The sequence below is a fragment of the Ranitomeya variabilis genome, chromosome 2, assembly GCF_051348905.1.
Source record: "Ranitomeya variabilis isolate aRanVar5 chromosome 2, aRanVar5.hap1, whole genome shotgun sequence".
In the NCBI taxonomy this organism is placed as follows: domain Eukaryota; kingdom Metazoa; phylum Chordata; class Amphibia; order Anura; family Dendrobatidae; genus Ranitomeya; species Ranitomeya variabilis.
Window position 1 is genome coordinate 345207628 of NC_135233.1, and position 12463 is coordinate 345220090.

The window sequence follows — 12463 nt, forward strand, 5'->3', positions numbered from 1 at the left end:
CCAGAGCTTACCATATCTATCTGTCCACCACCACAACCTAGTCTAGTTTTCTGTGTGGGGCTACTCCCAAGAGTCACCATCTGGTGACCTTCTCTTCATAGCTGTTTGCTAGACCTGGTGCTCCAGAAATATTGCATACATCATGAGGTTTCTAGCAACATGTGGTTCTCGAGCCATAGGATGGGTACCCCTGTCTTAGGGTATGTGCACACTGAGGTTTTCTTTTTAGGAGGTTTTGGAGCAGAAACTCTCCAAATTCACCTCAAAAGCACAAAACTCCTCAAAAACCAGGAGTTTCTGCTGAATTTGTGCTCTGAAAACAGAGCACAACGACTCTGTGTGCACATACCCTTAGGTTTCATACACACTGCGCTCTTTTTAAGAGATTTTTGAGCGGATCTGCTCCAAAATCCTCCTCACAAACCACATGAAAACTCTCCCATTTCATTTCTATGGGAAATCCACTTTGCAGTTTATATGAGTTTTTGAAAAACGAATGGTGGAAAAAAATAAAGTGCATGTTACTTTGAAGCGTCTCCTGATAAAATCTGATTCAAACTACCGTAATCACTGTCCAATCAAAAAGATACAAAAACGGCTTAGGAATAATAACATTTCCAAAACCTTTTCAAAATCATTTCAGGAAAAGCTTCTTCAATGAAACTAAAAACTCCTCCAAACATTCCTGAAAGAAGAAGTATCTCTTGAATTGGTTTTCCCTTAGCTTGGAGGTATGTGCATACATCTTTTTCAGGTGGGTTACATCCGGAGCCCACCTGAAAAAGCAAGAAACACCCAAAAGAATGTACATATGCACAGCAATGTAAAAACAACTTGCTGTGAACATATTCCATCTTTTTGAACTTAAAAAGTGACTGTAGCCTAGGGGAATAAGTTTGTTTACATATTGCTTTTTTTTTTATATTTTATTGTCACCAAGTCGTCAATTTATTCATAAATGTCTAGGAGGAACAACACATAGATATAAGAAAAGAAGCCTCAGAATTGTGATATCACGGGAAATATTAGTATTTCCTAAAAGCAGACAATTGTGGAGAACCAACAGCTTTTCTGAAAGCCAGGTGCGAAGACTGGGCTGGGAACCAACTATTGAGAGAATGATGGTGCCCACACTGGTAGTTCTATAGAATGGCACACTATGAGTATCAGATATCTCATTGTCTATAACAAGCTTAACAGGTTTCCTTCTGTTTCCAACATCTAAATCTCCAATTATTACCTCTTCTTACAATATGATGTTGATATTGGCAAAATCTTATGTTGGATAGAAACTTTCCACAACTCAACGATCACTGTTCCAGCCGGATGTTTAATGTCCTCATACACATTTGGCATCTCCTTGTTCTTATAAATTCTCAAGAAAAGAGGGATATTTAATTTTATTGTTTACTGTCCTTTGCCTAAGTTACCGGCCACCTCTGCAGTCTAGCAACCATGGCAGAGCATGAGCAACGAGTAATTTTTAATAGAGCTGCCCGGAACGCGAGAGAGCACTGTTATCTCCTGATCTCAGCCGGCTTCACTGCAACTGCATGCCTCCAATACCGTGATTCCGCTGGTCCAAACCGTCAATTAAGCAGAATCGGAACGTTGTGCACTCTTGTCAAATCACAGAAAACCCCGAATCTGCCTACTTTAGCGAGACCAGCAGACAATCTTATGAATATGGGGTGCTTGACTCTCACCCAACGGATGATGCTGGGGGACCAAAAGATCGGGCATGTAGCACTCTAACATCTGATCCTTTCAGATTACTGATGATAAGCTGCAGCATACGCCACTCTCCCCATAGGCTTAGCTGAAAAAAGAGAAAAAACAAGGCGCCCCCAATGTGTCACACTGTTTAAAAAACACACATACAGTCCTTTGTAGGGAATGTGCTCACCTATTGGTGTTGTGAAACTGGGTCACAACTCCCAAGAAGGCATAATCGTAGCAGCAGGTCTCCACAAGAATCCAAAGGGATGCTGGAGGTAATAGTCTTAGGCGAACTGAAGACCGCGCACACGAGGTAGATTTAAGGTGGTTTATTGAAGCCTACGCGTTTCAAGAGCTATCTTGCTCTCTTCTTCAGGGCATATCAAATCTTATGAATATGGGGTGCTTGACTCTCACCCAACGGATGATGCTGGGGGACCAAAAGATCGGGCATGTAGCACTCTAACATCTGATCCTTTCAGATTACTGATGATAAGCTGCAGCATACGCCACTCTCCCCATAGGCTTAGCTGAGCACTCCTGTGTATAGGGGAGATGGGAAAATATAGATGTCGGCCAAATAAGCAAATTACCTATATGGTAAGTTTTGGCTTCAAGGTAATACTTTATCACAAGTGACTTGCACTAAAATTGTGCGATTAACACAAACTCATTGGTTATGGAAAATCTCGTGAGTTAATACTCCAACAGTTTTTAGAAATTGACTGGAAATTTGTAGTGATGGTCTGGCATCACTGAGATCGTACGGTGGTAGACCCTCAACTTAACGTCTTCATGTAGCATCGTCTTAGAAGGACAGATTCCACTTTAATGCTCTACACACCTGTAGGAAACTAAGATGATATCAAACTCCCAGAACATAAGTGCATCTCCCATGGTCCTACATCACTGAAGGAACTACTGCCATCTAAGACCATCTTACTAGATCTGTTGAAGGCCAAAATATCATCTATAATGAGGAAGCTATAATACCCTGGATAGAGGCCTCCAGGTCGTTGTGCGGCACAGTCTGTGATCCGTCATAAGCAACTTATTAATTGGCTTCTGACGTTAACAGAACCTATTTTTACCTTTCTCTGAATCCTTCTAATTAGAACTTTCACAAGGCAAGTCTGGACCTGGAGGATACAGGCATAACATTTGCTCCAAACCACAAGGGATATTTCCTTTCCCCTTCCGAGACACTTTATTAATTGTGTTTTCATTCAATTCTCAGCTTTCCTAGAATCGTGAATAGTAGGTCTGTGCCGATTCACCAAGAATGACGTCTAGATGAAGAGTGTGCCGGATTAAGATGTGCCAAATCCAATAAGAGCGGTGCACCTTTTAAATAATTTAGTACACCACCATTACTGTGAGATTGTACGATTCAGGGACTGGAGTACCATTCTGTTGTAATTTACGCCTCTCTTTACTAGCGGATTGGAAATAATGATAAATTTGTCTGCCACGCTTGACCATGCCTTCTCCAGCTAAACTTTACGCACTTTTCGAAAAGTTGGGGGAGCTGGAGTAAAAACTTCAAAAGTCGTTAAATGTTTGTGCAATTAAGAGTTGTGCACCATTTTAGGCTGAAAACTGCTGTATGGGCCAAAATGCTAAGAGTTACACATAGTGAGGTGGATTCGGTGGGTGACATTTCACAGTTAGGAGACTGTCAGGAGACTACACAAGCTATGCACATCAATGCCTCGTCTGATGTCAGGTCAATTTTATAATGCGAATAGAATATTATAAAAATGATTATCTGTATGTTCTGGAAGCATTCATCACCTCATTGTATTAAATGCTCTCGAACATTAATTGTACAACGGTAATTCCCAGTGCATCTCAAGGCGATGGTGACTGCTAGATTGCGCTCTCATTCCCGGGAGATTTTTCAGTCCCTTGGAGAAAAGACTTAATTAAAATTCCCTTCAACCCTTTGGTAAAGAGCGGTACATATATAGAGGAACTTTAGGGATTATTACTATTATCTAGACCTGATGGATGGGGTGCATTTAATTTAGTACTTTTTATTAGATTTTTGGCCCATGTAATAGGAACTGGGAGAGTGTGTGACGCTGTGACCATTTTCCTGTGTTACACTATGTACATAAATCAGGAGGCAGTTCGGTAGTAAACTGAGAATTTGCCCTTCGCCATTTAGCAGCTCCAGTGTTTGGACTGACCCTGGCTACTCACCTGCAATGCTCAGGTACGGTATAAAAGGGGCAGCGAAGACACAAGAGGATGGCTCTCTCAGTGCTCCTAGGAAACTGCTGCGAGTAAAGCAATTGTTTGGTTTGGAACTGTGCAACTGTGCACCTTTCCTAGTTCTGGTTAGTCAGGATTTTGCCTGTTTAGTTAGCAGCCAGCCGGTTTAGGATTTATTTTGTATCATTTGTATTTTGTCATGTTTTTGCACAAACCAAATAAAACTGGTTGTGGACAGTTGTATCAAACCTGGCTGGTGTGTACTGTGTCTTGGAGTGACTAAAGTGATAGTCAAGCCCATGAGATGACGATCCTGTCAGCTAATCCCCTAATTCTGTCACACATCCACTATATGCACTATATGCACTACGCTGGCACAAAACTCCAGCGGGATGTATGCTGCAGGGCTGTGGAGATGGAGTAATGGAGTCAGAGTCGGAGCCCATTTTGGTGGAATCGGAGTCATGGAAATTGAGGAGTCGGAGTCGGAGGTTTGGCTTACCGACTCCACAGCTCTGTCAGGGCTATGGAGTCGGAGCCCATTTTGGTGAAGTTAGAGTCGGTGTCATGGAAAATGAGGAGTCGGAGTCGAAGTCGGAGGTTTGGCTTACCGACTCCACAGCCCTGGTATGTTGTATGTTAAATCTGTTGTTACTGCAAAACCAAACACTGCAGATATGGAGGATGTTGTTAAACAACTGATCCAGACAACTGCGGATGGGCAACAGACCACGGCGGATGACCGACAGACGACTGCGGTTGGGCAACAGACCACTGCGGACGAGCGTCAGACCACTGCGGATGAGCAACAGACCACTGCAGATGAGTGACAGATGACAGTGGATCAGCAACAGACCACTGTGGAAGAGCGACAGACCACTGAGGATGAGCGACAGACCACTGAGGATGAGCGACAGACCACTGAGGATGAGCGACAGACCACTGCGGATGAGCGACAGACCATTGCAGATGAGCGACAGACCACTGCGGATGAGCAACAGACCACTGCGGATAAGCGACAGACCACTGCGGATAAGCGATAGACCACTGCAGATGAGCGACAGACCACTGCAGATGAGCGACAAACCACTGCGGATGAGCAACAGACCACTGCGGATGAGCAACAGACCACTGCGGATGAGCGACAGACCACTGCGGATGAGCGACAGACCACTGGGGATGAGCGACAGATCATTGTGGATGAGCAACAGACCACTGCGGATCAGCGACAAACCACTACGGATGAGCGACAGACCACTGAAAACAAGCGGCAGACCACTGCGGATGAGCAACAGACCACTGCAGATGAGCGACAGAACACTGCGGATCAGCAACAGCAACAGACCACTGCGGATGAGCAACAGAACACTGCAGATGAGCAACTGACCACTGCGGATGAGCAACAGACCACTGCGGATCAGCAACAGAACACTGCGGATCAGCAACAGAACACTGAGGATCAGCAACAGACCACTGCGGACGAGCGACAGACTACTGCAAAGATATACTGTTAGGCAATTTAGATTGTGAGCCCCATCGGGGACAGCGATAATAATGTGTGTAAACTGTAAAGCGCTGCGGAATATGTTAGCGCTATATAAAAATAAAGATTATTATATTATTATTATTACTGCAGATGAGCGAAACGATCGGGAGGGAGATGTCACTCCTGCGCTGCTGCTGATTAATCCACAACAATTTCCTACAGATAAAATGTATTAAAAAACAGGTTTACAGGGTCAACGCGTTTCGATTCATCAGGACAGAAACCTTGTAAAACCAAAAGTTTTACAGAGTAAAAAAGCACCGCTCTGGTTCTCCTTTGGGTTAGGTGGCCGCAAATCAGACTGTCGGTGATTTGTAAGTATCTTTATGCACCAACATTACATTAAAGTGATTAGGGGATAATATTTTTGCTAGGAGTGGTTCTTTAAATCGAATCAAAAACAGATGTGTCCTCTATGTCCACCCCCCAAAAAAAATCAATCAACAAACAAAACCATAAATATGAATATGCCCATGGACTATAATGGATAAGTGAAAAACACAAAGCACGCACGACTAAAACATATGTATGAATGAGGTTTAACACACCGGACAATCCAGATGTCCTCACCTGTATGATGAGCAATCAGTTAATCGGTAAGTCTGTCCAACCTTCCAACGGAAATGCAGAGGACAGAAAAATGCCACTTTATGTTGTGTGTATATTTCAGATTTGGGGGCATTTAGGATATTACAGGACGGTTCTGGGTCGGGTAATGAAAGGCTTCAATTTTGGATAGTGAGTGTTGGTAATTATTATTATTATTATTCATTTTTATAGCGCCATTTATTCCATGGTGCTTTACATGTGAAAAGGGGCAAATATAGACAAATACAATTAAACATGAGCAAAAAAAAAAAACAAGGCATACAGTCTGAGGGGATGGGTGAGGATACACTAGGAGAGGGTAGAGCTGTTGTGTGGTGGTTCAGTAGGTTGAGGATGACTGCAGGTTGTAGGCTTGTCGGAAGAGGTAGGTCTTCAGGTTCTTTTTGAATGTTTCTATGGTAGGCGAGAGTCTCATGTGTTGTGGTAGAGCGTTCCAGAGTATGGGGGAAGCATGGGAGAAGTCTTGGATGCGATTGTGGGAAGAGGAGATAAGAGGGGAGTAGAGAAGGAGGTCTTGTGAGGATTGAAGGTTGCGTGTACGTAAGTACCAGGAGACGAGGTCACTGATGTATGGAGGAGACAGGCTGTGGATGGCTTGATACTGTATGTCATTGTGAGGGTTTTGATCTGGAGTCTCTGGGCGATAGGAAGCCAGTGAAGGGCTTGGCATAGGGGAGAGGCTGGTAGATTAGTCAGGCAGCAGAGCGTAGGATGGATTGGAGTGGTGTCAGAGTGCTAGAGGGGAGGCCACAGAGCAGGGGGTTGCAGTAGTCGAGGCGTGAGATGATAAGGGCATGCACTAGTGTTTTTAATTATGTATCTCTCATTGTAATCCTGCCTGTGATAGACACTTAGATGACTACAGAACAGGAAGTGTCAGTCTATTTTGAGGCTCAGTTAGAAAGAAAACTGTAAAATTTCAAGATATTTGTTTAATCAAGATAATGACAATTTTGTATTAAAAAAATCTTTAAAAATATGTTTAAAAGGATTTCCCACTATTTTAATATTGATGACTTATCTTTCGGATAGTACATTATCATCAGATCGGTGGGGGTCCGACATTGATCTGTCATTAAAGGGGTTGTCCAGGTTTGTTATGAAAGTCTACAGTTACTCTATGTGACTGCAAACTTGTGAATCCTCAAAAGCGTTGTCAGGATTCTCTAGTGGCGAGAGCGGTCAGTCATGTAACTGCGAGTATTTGATATGCATACTTATGGCCACATTCTGACTAGACATCCGTGGCCGCACGTCTAGTGGGAATGTGGTCGGAAATCGCATACTTGCAATCACTTGACCGACCGCTCTCACTCACCAGCACTGTGCACGCCGTCAGGATACTAAAGTCTGTAGGAACATACTGTAGAGTGACTGCAGACTTACATGACAAACCTGGATAACCCCTTTAACTCGGACAGTGATTGGATGTAACCAGTGAACAGAGTTGGGACAGCTCAGCTCCATTCACTGGTTGGAGGCTGTAGGAGAGAACTGCCACTTAGCGTCTACACAACTGAATAGGAGAGGTCAACACTATCAATAGCAAAGTAGTAGACGGCCCTTTTAACATAAAGAACTAAATGCGAACATTTAGGGGAAGAATGTATCACTCCCCCTCCTTAATAATGTTACAAATTAGAGCCATAATTTTGCATTATTTGGGACTTTTTTCTAGTCTTTCATTCCTTATGGCACATTTCAGAGGGCTTATAAATGAGATGTTGCATTCAATGGGCTGACAAATTTGTCATAATTTGATCCAAAAAATTGGTGTTAACTATGGCGCAACTGTATGGCAGCCCATAACCGGCACAGATTTGCTTACCTGGTGCATGAATAGCCAGAATGCTGCTAATTTGTTGAAAGGTGTGTACCTCCGAATAAATAAGGCGCGTCTTAATTCTGGCATATAAAATACAGACTTAATAAAACCCGGCAGAGTCTGCATAACTGCTACCTTGTGTTCCATTTGTGCCCCACTTCCAATAGTGAGCAGCCTAATAACTGGACGAAGCTTCTGCAGTGCGATAGTCCCTTGGGTACACTGTAGTAGTGGTGCGCAAAAGATTAAGCACTTGTGAGAAACTAAATTCAACTCCTTAAAGGGGTATTATTCCAAGTTGGAATAAGTTATCACTAGTGATGGGCGAACTCAAACAGTAAAGTTCAGCATCCATACCGAACACTTACTGTTCGGGCACGGACACCAAACACGAACTTCACCAGGAAGTCTGTGTTACTGTTCGGGTTTGGCATCCCGAACACTGGGTGTTTGTTGCACTGTCATGTGCATGACGGCGTGGCAAACACTGCTTCTTATTGGCGGTAAAATCATCACAGCCTGTCAGACAGCCGCGGTTCCCATGCTGTCAGATGACAGCGTGAGCCCGCAGCTGTGATTGGAGGTATAAAGTTCACCTGCGGTCACTGGTGTCAGTTGATGGGACTACTGCTCCCATCAGCCGACACCTGCTGCTGCTAATAGCTGCAAGAGCAGGAGCGGCTGATAGGAGTATTCGTCAGCCGGCGCCTGCAGTATAAATAATTTAAAAAAAACGACGTGGGTTTCCCTGTATTTTTGATAACCAGCCAGGCAAAACTCACAGCTGGGGGCTGCAATCCTCAGCTGTGAGCTTCAGCAAGGCTGGTTATCAAGAATAGAGGGGTCCCCATGCCGTATTTTTTAATTATTTAAGTAAATAATTAAAAGAAACGGCGTGGGGTCCCCCCCATTTTTGACAAACAGCCTTGCTAAAGCTCACAGCTGGGGGCTGGTATTCCCAGGCTGATAAGGGGCCAAGGATATTGACCCCCCGCCTAAAAATAGCAGCAAGCAGCCACCTCAGAAAAGGCGCATCTATTAGATGCGCCAAGTCTGTTGTGTTGACCAGCTCTTCACACTTGCCCTGTAGCGGTGGCAAGTGGGGTTCATATTTGTAGGGTTGATGTCAACTTTGTATTGTCCTATGACATCAAGCCCACGGATTAGTAATGGAGAAGTGTCTATAAGACACCTGTCCATTACCAATCCTATAGTTATATGGTATAAAAAGACACAGCAAGTATAAAGTCCTTTATTAGAAATAAAACAAAACAAACTTTTATGTTTCTATTTAAAAATAACAAACACGGTTATTCTCACCTAACGCCTATTCCATTGAATCCCTTGTCTCCTGTAATAAAATTAAAATAAAAACAACAATATCCCTCACCTGTCCGTCGTTCTGTCCCACGCCGTAATCCAAGTCTGGGGATAATCAGTTTTTAACCTAGACAGTGCCAAGATGCGACCGTCCAGGCTGAGAACCACTGGTGAATGAGCTGCTGCGAGCACAGCCTCAGTGACCGGCGGTGACATCATTGAGGTTACTGCAGGTCACTGAGGCTGCGTTCCCAGCAGAGCTGAACTGCGGTGACATTGGTGAGATCACCACTAGCGCAGTGAGAAAAAGTTTCATGGTGCAGAAGCGAGCAGTTAAAATTCACCGCAGTGAAATTCTCCCGATAAACTTCGGTGAACTCGTCCCTGCACTGTGCAGGTTGAAAACTAATAATCCTCTAGACATGGATTATGGCGTGGGACAGAACGACAGACAGGTGAGGGATGTTGTTTTTTATTTTGATTTTATTACAGGAGACGAGGGATTCAACAATGGAATGGCCATCAGGTGAGTATAACTGTGTTTGTTATTTTTAAATAAAAATGGAAAAGTGTGTTTTGTTTTATTTCAAATAGGACTTTATACTGGCTGTGTCTTTATTTACCATACAACTATAGGATTGGTAATGGACAGGTGTCTTATAGACACCTCTCCATTACTAAGCCGTGGGCTTTATGTCACTGGACAATACAAAGGTGACATCAACCTCACAAATATGAACCCCACTTGCCACCGCTACAGGGCAAGAGGGAAGAGCCCGGCAAAGTGCCAGACTTGGCGCATCTAATAGCTATACCTTTTCTTGGTGGCTGCGGGCTGCTATTTTTAGGCTGGGGGCAATAAACATGGACCCTTAGCAGCCTGAGAATTCCAGCCCCCAGCTGTCTGCTTTAGCAAGGCTGGTTGTAAAAAATGGGGGGGACCCAACGCCGTTTTTTTAATTATTTATTTAAATAATTAAAAGAAATCAGAGTGAGGATACCTGTATTCTTAATAACTAGCCTTGCTAATGCTGACAGTTGAGGGTTGCCTGCTCTCGCTGTTATTACTGGCAGCAAGCATTGGCTGATGGAAGCAGTAGTCCCATCAACTAAAACCAGTGACCGGAGGTAAACTTTATATCTCCGATCACAGCTGCGGGTTCACACTGTCATCTGACAGTGTGGGAGCTGCAGCTGTCTGACCATCGGTGATGATTTTACCGCCGATCAGAAGCAGTGTTTGCCGTGTTGTCATGCACATGAAAGCGTGGCAAACACTGGATGCTCGGGCACCCCACTCACGTGAATGGGGTCCTTGTTCGGGTCCGGGTACTGTTCTGGTACCCAAATCTTAACTTCTTGTAACTGCTCAGAAGAACACGCTGGACCCGCACATCTCTAGTTATCACCAATCTACAAGATAGGTGATAACTTATAGATGGGTGGGGGTCTGATTGCAGGGACTCCACTGATTGCAGAAATTGGCAATTTTTATCTCCGTCATTTTGGAAAGTCAGTGCACATGTTCGACCACAGCAAAATTAATTCCCTATGGCACTTTCAGAGCAAGCTGAAAAAAAACATTCCAGCAGTCCTATAGAGAATGAATGAAGGGGTGGTTGAACATGCACATTGAAATGGTCTCACATGCGCAGGGATAAAAGTGCCCCATTCTGGTGATCGGTGACAATCATAACCCCACAATGAGGAGCGAATGTGCTGGGATAATGTGTTATCTGAGCATGCTCGTGCACTAACTGCATGTCTCGCAGCTGTTCGACAGCAGCAACACATGAAGAAAATCCCTGCATGTGTTGCAGCTGTTGAAAAGCCGCAACACATGCAGCTGCGGCGACTCAAACATATTTTTTGAGCACGACGAAGACACTCGGTTAGCACCTGAGCATGCTCAGATAACACCTTATCAGAGCACGCTAGCTCATCACTAAACCCCACGGATCTAAAAGTTATCACTTATCCTGTTCCAAAGTCCTTGTGTAAGCGAGACATTAAGATACTAAACCCTATCAATTAGCCTAGTGCCATTACTAAGGTACGTATCATAAAGTATGGGGGCAACGTACAAAATAGAAGCCTCCACTGTGAGAAAAGAACAAGAAAGTGTCACTGTAGCCAAATAATCTCAGAAATCACACAATATACACATCAATAACATACAGGAATAAATCCATCTTTTTTCCTCCATCATGTACTCACCCAATATCTCTTTCCTCCTGTCCGAGTGCGGCTGGTCTGTGTACACCCACTCGAAGTTATCCCTTACCACTTTATTGCCCATGGTGGAAAATCAGGTTCTAGAATGAAGAGCACACATTGTATTATTACATGCTATTCTCATTCCTGTGCTTGGTTATTAGGATTCTGCCCTTGTTATAATTTGCTGTTTGTATATTAATGCATATTTTAGTATTTGGAGTGACTAAAGTTAGCAATGCTCGCACCCTCTAATGTACCGTACCTCTGGGGTGGCGTAACTGCTGTCTACCCCCAGATTCTCGACTATGTAACAATATATAGGTAAATGATCCATGACCCAATATGATACTATGGTGCCTGCTGATGGTATAAGTCATAGGACTATCAGTATATGGTACCATACCTGGGATGTGCCCTATGGTCAGCGCTGCAGAGAGGAACGAGAGAGACAGAGAAGGAGGAAAAGAGAGAGTGACAAGGTGTGCGAGAGTGTCATAACCAAGGGGAGGATCAGTCTCACCCCGTACTCACCGCTCTTACAGGATACGCCCGCAGTTTCAACAGAAAAAAACTATTACAGATAAGATGCCCATGTGACTACAAGTCCAACCTGTTAGTCTATTAAAGCCCTGAATACTCCCCAATACGACGTCACGCCCTGCAGACTGTCACCTGTTCAACCTGTTCAGCCACAACCTGCAGGGAAATAAACCTTTTTTTTTTTTTTTTTTTTTTTTAATGGCCCTCAATGGACTCATTTATATAGTATTTTTTTTTTAACTTTTTTTTAGGAATGGTAATGAAGGGTGATGGGCAAATGTAGTGTTAGTCCAACCTGTGATAAATTCACAGCATGGAGGAATCGTAAAATGTAAAATCAGTAAACCGCCCAAAATTGTAGAGCGATTCCAAAGATAGTAACCAAATCTGGACCAAAAGACCCAGAATAAATGACCAAAATATAACAAAAATAGGAAAGATATTATGCTATCCTCTATGCGTAAGAGTGG

At 43.6% G+C, this 12463-nt stretch overlaps 1 protein-coding gene across 2 annotated transcripts in view; it reads right to left on the reverse strand.

Annotated features, from left to right (window-relative positions):
* Positions 1 to 12190, reverse strand: part of LOC143805792 (sphingolipid delta(4)-desaturase/C4-monooxygenase DES2-like) — a 29464-nt gene extending 17274 nt beyond the window's left edge. The window contains exons 1-2 of one of the 2 annotated variants that reach the window (XM_077285460.1): positions 11985 to 12190; positions 11454 to 11551 (exon numbers count right to left, since the gene is read on the reverse strand). In XM_077285460.1, coding sequence (XP_077141575.1) covers positions 11454 to 11535 — 82 coding nt within the window. In that variant the 5' untranslated portion in view covers positions 11536 to 11551; positions 11985 to 12190. The other variant, XM_077285459.1, reaches the window with a different exon arrangement.
* Between the last annotated feature and the right edge of the window lie 273 nt (positions 12191 to 12463).